The sequence below is a fragment of the Trachurus japonicus genome, chromosome 20 (genome assembly GCF_045865225.1).
Source record: "Trachurus japonicus isolate A0001 chromosome 20, Traja_1.0".
In the NCBI taxonomy this organism is placed as follows: Eukaryota; Metazoa; Chordata; class Actinopteri; order Carangiformes; family Carangidae; genus Trachurus; species Trachurus japonicus.
This window is the reverse complement of record NC_140926.1, coordinates 25,252,759-25,265,764: the sequence shown is the minus strand read 5'-3', so window position 1 is coordinate 25,265,764 and position 13,006 is coordinate 25,252,759. Positions and strand designations below refer to the sequence as shown.

General features: G+C 44.6%; 1 protein-coding gene across 2 annotated transcripts; it reads left to right on the top strand.

Annotated features, from left to right (window-relative positions):
- The first annotated feature begins 3,014 nt into the window (after positions 1-3,014).
- Positions 3,015-12,944, top strand: lrrc30a (leucine rich repeat containing 30a). 2 transcript variants are annotated; one of them, XM_085763508.1, is made up of 7 exons: positions 3,015-3,374; positions 3,596-3,727; positions 6,186-6,299; positions 6,385-6,519; positions 10,519-10,652; positions 10,898-10,946; positions 11,678-12,939. In XM_085763508.1, the coding sequence occupies exons 1-7, from the start codon at positions 3,225-3,227 to the stop codon at positions 11,825-11,827; spliced, it is 864 nt and encodes a 287-aa protein (XP_085619634.1). In that variant the 5' UTR covers positions 3,015-3,224; the 3' UTR covers positions 11,828-12,939. The 2 variants fall into 2 exon arrangements, with proteins under 2 accessions (XP_085619634.1, XP_085619635.1); XM_085763509.1 differs by lacking the exon at positions 3,596-3,727 and having other exon boundaries at positions 11,678-12,944.
- The last annotated feature ends 62 nt before the right edge of the window (positions 12,945-13,006 follow it).

Sequence of the window (13,006 nt, the reverse complement as noted above, 5' to 3'; positions counted from 1 at the left end):
GGCCCAACGGCCGCCAAGTGTGTTTTTTTGTGACGAAGGCCTGACCCTAACCACTGACTGATGGCAGGGCCCTATAGTAACAGATTCATGAATGGAGTAGCAGATTTTAGAAGGTGTTATTCCATAAGACCTTGATCATTGTTACAAGATGGAGTTGGTTAACAGTGCCACGCCTCAACCACACCTCTAATCACTAGTCGAGCCTACAAATACCTGCTCAACCCCTTCTTCCTCCGTTTGCCTCAGATTTCTACTCCTTCCCCTTATGGAGGCACCTTCTAACCATGTCCTTCTTTCAGGTCGTCCACACTCTCATCCCTCCATCCTTCCCTCCCTTCCCCCATCCCTCTCTATTTAACCAGCACATTCCCTTCCAGGTCTCCTCTAAGGTACCGTCTGGGGGGCATGAATCCAGCTTGGACAGAACCCCCACTCTGAGTCTCCCTCCGCCGGTCTTCAGTTCATCCTCCCAGACCAGTAGCGCAGATGTCATCCTCCCTTCACCTTTACCACTCCATAGCCTACAATATCAATTCATCCATCCTCAACACTTTCATTCCATCCATTAAAGCTTTAACAGCACATTGTTGTGGCGTGGTCCTTGCTAGTGAATTGGCTGGAAATTTGAAAATATGGCACATAATATGACATGTAATCATGTGTTCATCAGACATTTATTTACATGTAACATATTTAAAGGGGTAGTTCAACATTTTGGCAAATTGGCCCATTGCCATAATCCCTATAGTCATAGCAGTAGGTTCATTACTTTTAATTGTCGGTGCAAGCTATTTTTAGAACGGCCGAGCCGAACTGTGAGCTGCTCAGAGCTACGCTACGGAGGCTCATGGGATTTTTTGGTTTCCCTCATCAAACTCATCAAATACACAATCCAACAACTCTCCTGGAGTTGTTTTCATTCCGCTGATGTGCGTTGCCTTCAGGGACAGTTTTTCAGCAAGCAGTCTCAGTATTTAGCTGTAAAACAAGTCTCGTAACGTTCAGTTATTATCTCATAGCGTGGTGAATGTGCAGGTCACAACTTGTCCACCAGAGTATTCTGGAGTTGTTGGATTGTGTATTTGATGAGTTTGATGAGTGAAAATCCCATTAGCCTCTGTAGCTTAGCTCTGAACAGCTTGCCGCTCTGCTCCGCCCTTCTAAAAATAGTTTGCACCGACAATTACTGTAAAGGTAATAAACCTACTGCAAAGACTATAGGGATTATGGCAATGGGCCAATTTGCCAAAATGTTGAACTATCCCTTTAAACACCAGCTATAGCAGAGTCTAACAAAAAAGGCACATTTCTGAGATGCTGTTTCAACCAACCACACAGAAAAATACTATTAAAATTATACACTAAGACCTAAGCTAATAATACTGTGGGGGACCTTGTCATGAATCAAACAGCCATTTTCCATCATTATCATGGGTTCAGCAGAGGGTTAGGGTTAGGATGGGATGTGGAACTGCTCACTGCAGCTATGTAACAGCAGGTGGTGCTGCTGAGACTGACTACGGACCGACCTCTCTAACACACAACCAGTGCCTTTGTTTCACTTTCTTTTCTTTTAAGCATTGGTGACTTTCAGAATAAACTGTTTGCGAGCAGTGATAGTGTCTTCATTCTAAAACTGAATTGTCTCATCAGAACCTTTTCTTCAGTCAGAGCTGAAGCTCATGATGACCATGCTAAATAACAGCATGGTTAAACATGAGGAATGTCATGTGTGTGTAAATATACAGACAAAGAAACTGCATGGACATTGTCTCAGCAGCAGGGTGTAAATTCTGTCTTATTGTGGAGTTTCCTCAATATACATATACAGACATGACATATACAGTGTATACAGCACTTTTTATGTATCCATGGACATTAAATCTGCCTTCCTGCATTTGTTAGTGTAGAAAACAGATTGAGTATCAGGGAGTTACCGAGTGAAACTGCTGCTGTGTCTCAGTTATTATTAGACTGAAATTAGAAGGTGTTACATTCACCTCCTCTGGACTTGTAACTCAACACTCACACATACACACACGCACACAGAGACAGAGTCCAGTATCACAGAGGTGATGTTGCCTGTAGACCGTGGTCTGAAGTGCATGAACTCGGGGGAGGGGTGGGGGGCTGGGGGCTTAGATTGTGAAGTAGGTCTTGTTTCTATATTAATACTGTCAAATTATCACAATGTTAAGTGGTCAGCCCACACAGACATGCACACAGCCTGAAACCGTCAAATGAGCTCCGATTTCTGTAACATTGTGATGTCACAACAGCAGACCGTGTCCTCCTGTCCTCAGTGTTTCAGACTCTGTGGTGAAGTGGACCAGTGTGGATTGAGGACCTTGTTCTGAGAGACTCCTGTCCTGTTCGAACCTGAAGTCTTCCGGTGTTACGGTCTTCAGGACTGAGATCTGGACTCACACCCTCTTCATGTGTAACCCCAGTGCAGAGGATCAGACTGTGGGCTTACCCTGACTGACAGCAGCAACAGTATGTGTGTGTGTGTGTGTGCCTGGTTGTCTGTCAGTGTTCATCCTCAGAGTTTCTTCTCCTCTCTGTCTGAACAGTCAATCAGAAGCTCTGTTAGAGACGCAGGAAGCTGATCAATATCTTTGATGGGTTGCTCAGTCAGCTGCTCAGGTGACTCCTGCTTTACACTGTACTGAAATTCAACCTCCAGGATCGTGGACACGCGTGTCTCTGTGAGGACAGATGGTTTGTGTTTGTACTTGATCTTTATTAACATCACATTCATTTATTCAACTGAACAGATGAACCTGTTGTAACTAGCGCTGGACACATGAGACAAAGTGTCTTTTTGTACCTGCAGGAGCTGAGCAGAAGACACTTCACCTGTGGGACATCTGAACAACACCTGGATACAACATTAAAATGCTGACCGAACATCTGGAAAAACAACATCTGGACAGAAAAGGAATCTGGGCAATAGAGTCTTATAGAACATTAACCAACATCTGATCCATTTAATGATGGAACATCTGGACAGAGGAGAGAACAACATGGTAGAGTCCTATCTTCACAGTCCATTAACTCTGAGCTTGTGATTCCTTTCTGAACTGTAGACCTCTGCCTGGACTTGGTGAGTCTACTTGGACAGTAAAATCCACCAGAAACCAAACTGGACAGGAAACATCTGTCTCTAGACCGGCAACAAAAAATTGCGTCCGGATTTGAAAGACGACGAGAGAAAGGGAGGAATGGGAGGAGCAGTGTGTAAGGATGAGGTGAAGGAGGAGAGGAGGAGTGTGGGGACAGAGGACAGTCTGACCTCAGCAGACAGAATCAGACGATTCACAGTCAAACAGTTTGGATACAATGTCCTGAGCCTGGCTCGCCGAGGACTGAAGGTAGGCCTCTAGACACAGAGGGAGCTGACGGCATCAGTTAGCTGTCCAGCTCCATGGCTTTATTAAAAGTCAGTGAGTCAGTATGTCAGCAGGACCCTGAGCTTCCTGCCCGGAGCAGGCCTCAACAGGAAACAGATGCACGTTCTCACTCTGCCCTCATTCTTGTTTGACCGCGCTCACTTCCTGCTCTCAGGTCCATTCCTCTGTGTTCTGTTGTGCAGGACGTCCCAGATGAACTGTGGGAGCTGCTGGAGTTGGACAAACTGAATCTGTCTCTCAACAGTCTGAAGGTTCTTCCTCCTCAGCTGTCCCTGCTCTCTAACCTGGTGGTCCTCAACCTGTGGGGCAACCAGGTAGACATGGATGGATGGATGGATGGATGGATGGATGGATGGATGGATGGATGGATGGATGGATGGATGGATGGATGGATGGATGGATGGATGGATGGAAGAATGGAAGAATGGATGGATGGATGGATGGATGGATGGATGGATGGAAGGAAGGATGGATGGAAGAATGGATGGATGGATGGAAGGATGGGTGGATGGATGGATGGAAGGATGGATGGAAGAATGGATGGATGGATGGATGGAAGGAAGAATGGATGGAAGAATGGATGGAAGAATGGATGGATGGATGGATGGATGGATGGATGGATGGAAGAATGGATGGAAGGATAGGTGGATGGATGGAAGAATGGATGGATGGATGGATGGATGGATGGATGGATGGATGGATGGAAGGAAGAATGGATGGATGGATGGATGGATGGATGGATGGATGGATGGTCGGTCTTGTGAATGTTTTCCTGTCAGTAACCCATCTGGTTTAACAAGTTCTCATTCCACCTTTTCACATACAGGCTATTTTCTGAATGAATGAACCACTACATCAATTAAGAGCACCAGAGTGGACAGGCATGGCTGAGATGTATTTGTATGACATCCAAACCAAAGACCACGGTTTAGAGATAAGATAAAATAAGATTGTTCGTCCCACACCTGGGAGATTTACAGGGTTTCAGCAGCAGACAACAGCAAAGAAATGTATATGAATAGAAAACAGCAATAGCAGCAAAATAACACAGTATTTGTAATAGAATGAATAATTAATATTAAGAATAAGAACAAGGAAACAAATGTATATATACACATTCCAATCCAATCATGTTTTGTGTTTAGAGCAGTCTGACAGCTGCAGGGAAAGGGTCCTTTCCAAAATTATAGCTAGAAAATAACAAAAATACATATTGTGAAGGCTGTTTATGTGTACCATTGGTGGAATGGACATTTACAGGTTAAGTTATACAAGTGTGTCAGTGTGCCCATGAGCAAAGCAGTTGACCCCACCCCACACCCACACAGCTGCTGTGCCACTTGGATAAATAAAGGTTATAATCCCCACTCTAATCCACCAGGATCCAGTTTCCCTCCTCTTCACCTTCCCTCTCCTTCGCTCAACCTTCAATTCAGCTGAGAAACAACTGTAAAGTGCTGACGGCGCCCCCTATAGGTGATTCTGCTCCACGCAGCTATCAGTTCTTCTGGAGGCTTTAGGTGTAAAACATCTCCGACTGATCACCATGGATGATAAATTGATTAATTGATAGCATCGTTGAGAGAGAGAGGGAATGACCTGCAGCAAAGGGCCACCGGTTTGGGATTCGAACCCAGGGACACTGCATATGGGGTGCCTGCTCACTGCACCCCTTAAACTTAATCTTTAAAGGGGACATATTATGGAAATCACTTTTTGAAGGCTCTTTAACATATATTTGGGTGTTTGTCTTGTCTTACAGCTCCCAAAATGTGAGAATTGACAAAAAAAATCTCAAATTATCAGGCTCCCTAGATTGAAATCCATGTGGTTTTACAAGCTGCTCCCTCAGATGTCTTCCAATTATGTCATTAGTTTTCTAATTTGCATAATCACACTCCTACCTGGTAGGGAGGAGTGCAGGAGTGCTGCTTTGCATTTAAAGGGGAATTGCCGTTTTTTTTACATTCTGGACCTTTTATTATAGCATAAAATACGATATTTTACTCACCCAGATAACTTTGGTGTCATTGCAAGTTGTTCCCACAAAATTAGATCCATGCGAGAGCTGCGTATATCCGTATGCGAGTCTATAGGGCAGCGGAATGCAGCCTCTAAATAGCACATTATCTGCCCGGAAACTCATTCATTTCACCAATATTTTGTTATGATACACTAGTGCTGAGTCCGGGGTTAGCTGTTATCAACATCCAGGGTCTGTAGGTTGACCTACTGACCTCTGACCTGAATGATGTCATCTCTGACTGCTGCCCGGCTCATTCTGATAATAATCATTCTGCTTCAGCATTCGGGTCCATTTTTAGCGCAACTAGCCAGAGCTTTAGTGAGTCCAGGTTGTGGAAGCTGAACTTCATCCAGCTGCTCATTTTGTTCTGACAAGTCGGAAACACACAGAAACGAACTGTAGCATTAGCGGTAGCAACAAGCCGCACCGCGCTCAGAGATGATATCGTCCAGGTCAGACCCCGGATGTTGATAACAGGTCAGCCCAGACTCAGAGGTTCAGTAAATGATCATATTTTAAGATAGAAATAAGGTCCAGATTGTAAAAAACAGCAATTCCCCTTTAAAGGGACAGGCACTGAAAGCAGCCGTTCTGAACAGGGCTGTTTTGAGAGGATGGAAAGAGCTGTGATGTTTGATCCTTGGGGGATTTTGAGATTTTTTGTTCTTATTGAGGTTTCCTGTAATTGTTGTCGTTGTTACCTTATTGTTGTCCTGTTGTCGTTGTGTTGTTGTTGCTGTGTGCAGCTGAGCAGCCTGCCAGCAGAGATCGGACAGCTCAGGAGACTCCGAGTTTTATTTGCCTACAGGAACATGTTGACTGAAGTTCCTGAGGAGCTGGGAGCCTGCACACAACTGGAGGTACAGCTGCTGCTCCAAGCTTCTCTTCTGCTGCTGTATGAACGCTGCTGTCCCTACATGCTCCCACTCTCCATCCCTCCAACAGGTGCTAAGTTTAGCCAACAACCAGCTGTCGTCACTGCCTGGCTCTCTGTCCAGTCTGACCAGACTGAAGAAACTCAACCTCAGCCACAACCTCATCAATCATGTCCCAGGCTGCGTCTACCACATGAAGGCTCTGGTATGTTCAGAGGGAATGTTGGTGAAAGTTGAGCACAGGAAGTGACCTGTAACCTCTAGGTTTATTGGTTGGTTGGTTGGTGGATGGTTGGTGTTCACTAGAGCACTGGAATAAGAGAGTAACGACACCACCATTGACTCCCGTTTTAAGCATTTTGCTCCCCTAGTGGCAGGATATGGGTATTGCAAAAGCGCCCAGAAAACCCATTCACTCCAATGTATGTGTGTTGTCCACTTGCTTGTAAATTGATGAAAATGGCCGTGTTTTTGTTTTTAGGTGTCTTGGTCATATCAAATTATACTTATAATTTGTTTATTACAAAATGTAGATTGAAACATTAATGTAGACAACTGTTTTTTTTTGTTGTTGTTTTTTACTCGCCTATGTGTTAGGCTACTGTTTATCTGTAAAGGATCCTCAATGATGCTATTAACGTGGGTGATCTATAAATGTCCTTAAATTATTGAAAATACCACACTTGCTCATTCACCAACAATGCAGAGATGTCAGTTCTTGGGCGCTTTTGCAATACCCATATTCCGCCACCAGGAGGCGCTTCCATTGAACCAATGCATGTCGTTACTCTCTTTTCCAGTGCTCTATAGTGCAGGGGTTCTCAACTAGTCTCACTCTGGGACCCACATTTTCCCATGGTCATTAAGTCGCGACCCAATTTTATAGAATTCAATAGAGTTTTTATAGAATTTAAAAACTAATTTTGCTCTTTTTTGAGCAAAGTGCATTTCAGAGCACATGAATGAAACTGAGGAGGACCATGACTGCATGTACGAAGTGAATAAAAAAATATAAAACTGCACAAAATGGAGACCAACAAAACGATATATTTGACTTCTATGCATCTCTGCATTCAGAGCATATTCACAAAAGTGAATAAATATCAAATTGCACAAAATAAAGACCCACAAAACAAAACAAGATTCACTGCATTCAGGCCACATTAATAAGAAACTGATATCTTTGCATTCAGAGCAAATAATAAGAAACTGAGGAGGACCATTACAACTGCATGTGTGCCTTTCAATATAAGTTATTTTTCAAAATAAAAGACATGTCCAACATCTACGGAGCCCCCAAAGGGACATGGAAGGAATTTTTTTTATTGCGAGATCTCGCAATACTTTTTGCGAGATCTCGCAAAAGTATTGCGAGATATCGCAAAAAAAGTGCCCTGTCCGCTGTCTCAGTGCTGAAATATGAATGAATGACAGCGTGTCACTGCCCGTGAAAGAGAGAGAGAGAGAGAGATGGTCAGGTTATGTCAGATGAATTAGTCCTCTAACACAAACTACTACGGAGCCCCCAAAGGGACATGGAAGGAAATTTTTTTATTGCGAGATCTCGCAATACTTTTTGCGAGATCTCGCAAAAGTATTGCGAGATCTCGCAAAAAAAGTGCCCTGTCCGCTGTCTCAGTGCTGAAATATGAATGAATGACAGCGTGTCACTGCCCGTGAGAGAGAGAGTGTGTAGAGAGTTTTGCCACCAGCTTTCTTGTGTCATTTTGTGGAGCAGTAAGGCTATATCTCTGCTGCTCTATAAAACCCTGCGCACGCACACTTGCAAGCAAACTTCCCTTCATAAATCACAGAGTTCCTACAAGTGTGCGCAGCTGAATCAGCTTCACGTTCCGCCCTGTTTTAACCGTAGATGGTCAATGCAAACCACCACATGAATGCGGTCTGCATGTAAATGAACCTGACGTGCTGTTGTTCTGTTGTTCTGTCTGTGCTGTGAATTAGCTGCAGGTGTTAAAGTGACAACGTGACGTGTTGCTGCAGCTGTTAACGGCGTCAGCGGCACGGAGCGCACGCTGTGTTGTTTTGGTGCACTGCCCTCTCAAATCCTGGACCTGGTTCGGCACATAGTTACAACAATGACAACAGTTCTAGTGAGTCTGTATATGAACCAGTCACCATCATGGGCCAGGCAGTTGTCGGTCCCTGAAGACCCTCTCCCTCCTTATTCTCCTCCAGCGGTGCCGCGGTGCAGCATTACGCACGGGGCTCACCGCTGTATATAGGCCTATTTACAGTAATTAGACTGATCGATAAAACTTGTTGAGTCAGTGTAACGATTGTGATAGTGGCTTTTTCCCAGTCTTTGATATTTAATTGACTCTCGATAGGACCGGATGCTTTATCCCATGCAGCCGCGCCGTCCTCTCCTCCTCCTGCGCTCTGGGAGTGGACAATATGACGGAGAGATGGTGGTGACATCAGTCCGATGCAAAATAACGCTGTTGAATTAAATCACCGTGGGCGATCAGCATGGAGAGAGCTCCCCAAACAACCCAGACCCTATGATACGCTGTCCGTTAACTACATCCTACTAGAAAAACTGACAAGTCAAGCTGTAGTTTACGGAGCCCCCAAAGGGACATGGAAGGAATTTTTTTTATTGCGAGATCTCGCAATACTTTTGCGAGATCTCGCAAAAAGTATTGCGAGATCTCGCAATAAAAAAAATTCCTTCCATGTCCCTTTGGGGGCTCCGTAAACATCAGATGTGCATTACATATTATTTACTTTTTTGACCAGCTGTCCGCGACCCATCCGGGCCTCATTTATCAAAGAGCGTGTAAAAGTCCTCTTAAATTTTCAGTACGACGGAAAGGCAAAATGTGCGTACGACCAAAAAATATACACTCTTTTCAGATCTATCAAACTCCGCGTACACACGGCTGCACGGTATTTCCCTTGATAGATCACACCGGACCTGAGAAAAGCGTGGATGAGAACACGCCTCATACCCAGCCCCCTAAATGGCCCCACACAACCATATGTGGTCAATGCAAATCAGTTACGTGCATATTAAGTAGCCATGTGCACTCTGGAAACGTGTGGAATGACGTCAGTGGAAGACGGTGAAGACAACAGACGGACGGAGAGCGGAGGAAGAAGCGGAATTTCTCTGAAAGCGAGATACACGGTAACACGGCAATATCAGTCAGAAACATCATCTTGCATTGAAAGGCTATAATAAAAACAAAAAACTCCCAAATCTAAATGAAACAGAACAGAAAGAAGAAGAATCATATTTATGCTGCCCCTTATTTTAGATTATGTCATAATAATTTAAAGCAGGGTTTCCACTGCCAGTCAGTACTTTGCACCCCTTTCCACTAACCCCCAACTGCCGTTCACTGGACGACTTTGATTTTCATTTGTGCATAGCTATATATAAAAAAAACAAAAAAAACATTGAAGTCCACCAGTCTGTGACTTTTCCTAAAACGATGTTGGGCAGCACCCATTTTTGTTAAATACAATAAATATTATTCACACAAAAAATATCGATCATGTTTTCTCATTTGCTTTGATTTGCTCCGACATTATTGTGCTTGCTGCTTGCTTGTGTGTGTCCAGTCTGGCTACGTAACACACGCACGTCGCAGAAATTATTTTCCAGACTGGACAGACTGGGTTGTGGAAGAGGTGTAGCCTACATGCAGGGGAAAAATATCAATATGATATCAAAAGAAAACGAAATTCGTTTTATAAAGCCAGTATTTAGGAGCAAACTAGTGTAAATGCACAGGGGAAAAATCAGAGTCGCTGTGCTTTTCATGTAAAGTGCCGACGTCAACACGTGTGCGGTGGTGGTGGTGGTGGTGGTGGTGGTGGTGGTGGGGGGGGGGTCATCATCACCACCACTTGCTACTTCAAACAGTGTCCGCGCTCCTCTCTCCCTCGCATACTGCAGTTCTCTGACTCTGCAGCGGCGTCGCCAATTCCTCTTGTTCTTCAAAAAGCGTGTAAATGCCGGTACGCCAGCGTCGGACTGGTCGTACATTTCTGCACTTTCTCCCGACAAGTTTTGGTTTGATAGATCCCAAATTAGGCGGAGAAAAGTGCGTACGCACAAAACGGGGGAAAGAGCGTGTAAAAAAACGTGTATCCACAATGATAAATGAGGCCATTTTGGGTCCCGACCCACCAGTTGAGAACAACTGCTCTAGTGTTCACCTCCTCTGTGCAGGTGTTCCTCCATCTGGCCTGCAACCGTCTGGAAAACCTGGCAGAGAACATCCAGGCTCTGGCCGAGCTCAAAATCCTCATTGTGGAGGGAAACAGCCTCCACTCACTGCCAAAGGCCCTCTGCTGCCTCACCAGGTAACATCACCTCAACAGACAGTCAACTCAGCGCCCAGCCAGTCATTAGATACCACATACTATCAATGCAAGCTCATGGGGGGGTGGAGCCAGTCCCAGCTGACACTGCACTCTGGACGGCTTGATCACATGGCTGACATACCACCTGGGCACTTTTAGAGAGAACCCATACAGGTATAGGGAGACAGAAAGGCCCCAGAACCACCAGTACAAACCACAAACCTCCACCCTTTGATTTGATTTAGGTTGGAGCTGCTGAATCTGGACTTTAACGACATCAAAGATGTTCCACAGGTAAAGTATATTAGATGCATTAAAGGGACATTGTGTAACTTCTCCTATTATCTATTCACGAAAATCGATTATTTGGTTCTTCAGTCTGTTTTTCATTAATCAGTAATCCCCCCATCAACAAAGTGAAGTGTTCCTTTCAGCTCTGAATGAGCCGTTCATATCATTCATATCTCCATGGAGCGGGTAAGCTCGGTGCTGCTGCCATGTGGTGTCTCCATGTTTTTACGTTCAGTGGCAGCGTGACGGTAGGAAACCACGGAAACTCAGCGGAGACACCGGAGCTGTCGGCTCAGGTCGAGGTGGCGTCTGTGAAAAGTCACCGCGGTAACGCAGTGAGGAGGAACGGAGCGTTACACTGATGCTGCATTCACCTGCAGTCGGGCAGACGGCCGTCGCTAACAAACCAGATGTCATTTTAGTCACAGAAGTCCAGAGAAAGCCGGTAAAACATGGGTCAGGTAAACAATACCACATTGCCATGTGCTGATAGACCACTTGTTTACATAGAGGCTTGTTTATACCGTTACGTGCAGCGGCTGTCGTCCGTCTGCTGTCTGCCCAATTTCACGTGAATGCAGCATGAAAAATACGATTGAGTTGCTTGCGATATACAACCGCAACGCTAGATGGGAGTAATTCCTACACAATGTCCCTTTAAATCACTTGAAAATGTCCAAAGTTGATGGTGACATTACTTCTGATGACGATAATGCATGGTGCTGGTGTTTCAGGAGATGCACCAGTTGTCTCGTCTGGAGAAGCTTGCCTGCCATCCTCTGGATAAAGGACTCCACATCCTCCACAACCCTCTGCTGAAGCCTACCAAGGAGGTGCTGGAGGGGGGGCTCACTGCCCTCTTCAACTACCTGAAGGCTGGGTAGAGATGGGGCTGGACCTTCTCTTAGTTGGGAGCGGGACTTTTGACTACCTCAGATTTGGATGTTGATGGTGATACTGATGGTGGTTGTGACAGTAGATGTCAGTGTTTCTCTGCTGTTGACTCTACTTTTACTTTGGTGAAGCAAGACGTCATTTTCAGGTCAAACAATCAGTGAGTTTGGCTTTTGAAGAATCCTGCCCATAGAGAGATTGTTATAATTTATTACTATCTAATACTTTAATGTCAGCCATTCATTCTTTTTTTTACTGTGACTAATTTGATGAGGAAGATTATGAAAAAAGAAGAGAGAGTAGAGATTTCAGCCTGCTCAGACAGCAGGGCCAGTGGGCCACAGCTCCAGATCAGCTCCAGCTCTGTATTCAGACCTGCTGAGCTCTCAAACTAGTTTTTATTTTTTACCGCTCAAACAGTACCACAGTGACAACACATGTAGGGTACATTATATAGGCTAAATATTGTAAAATGTGTGTGTTTTTTGTCTATTTAGTTGATATTTGGAGAAAATTTCTCATTTAGGGCTACACACATCTCATGAAGTTTGAAATGGAATGTGAAGTCAATATTTAGCTTCTGTTATCCCACATTTGAGACATTTGGTGAGAATGACAGTTAGGCCTAACATTTATGCTCAAAAAGCAAAATTTCACAATTTTTTTTCTACACTTATCGCCTTATATCATACAGTATATTCCACTGCTTTTGTGAAGCCCAGACTTTCGTATACCCATTTCAAGCACCACAACAGTTTGTTGTCATGATTGTGAAGAGACTAATTTTTTCATGTCTTCACCCAGGATTTACTCAATGCAATTTTACTGATTGTATAAGTGGAAAGTTGTGTATCTCAGGGTCAGAGGGGACATAGAGATACACTATGTTATCGTTATGATCATTATGATCATTGTTGGGGGGGCGCCTGAGAGTAATCTCGCCTAGGACACCAAAATGGCTAGAGCCGGCCCTGGTGGTACAGTAGTGGCATCTTCTCTCCTGGGTTTGACTGCAGTTGCTCATTGTGTCCTGCAGGTGACAGCAGAGAACTGAATACAGTGCTTAGTTCACTTTTACGCGGGCGCACACACACACACACACACACACACACACACACACACACACACACACACACACACACACACACACACACACACACACACACAGT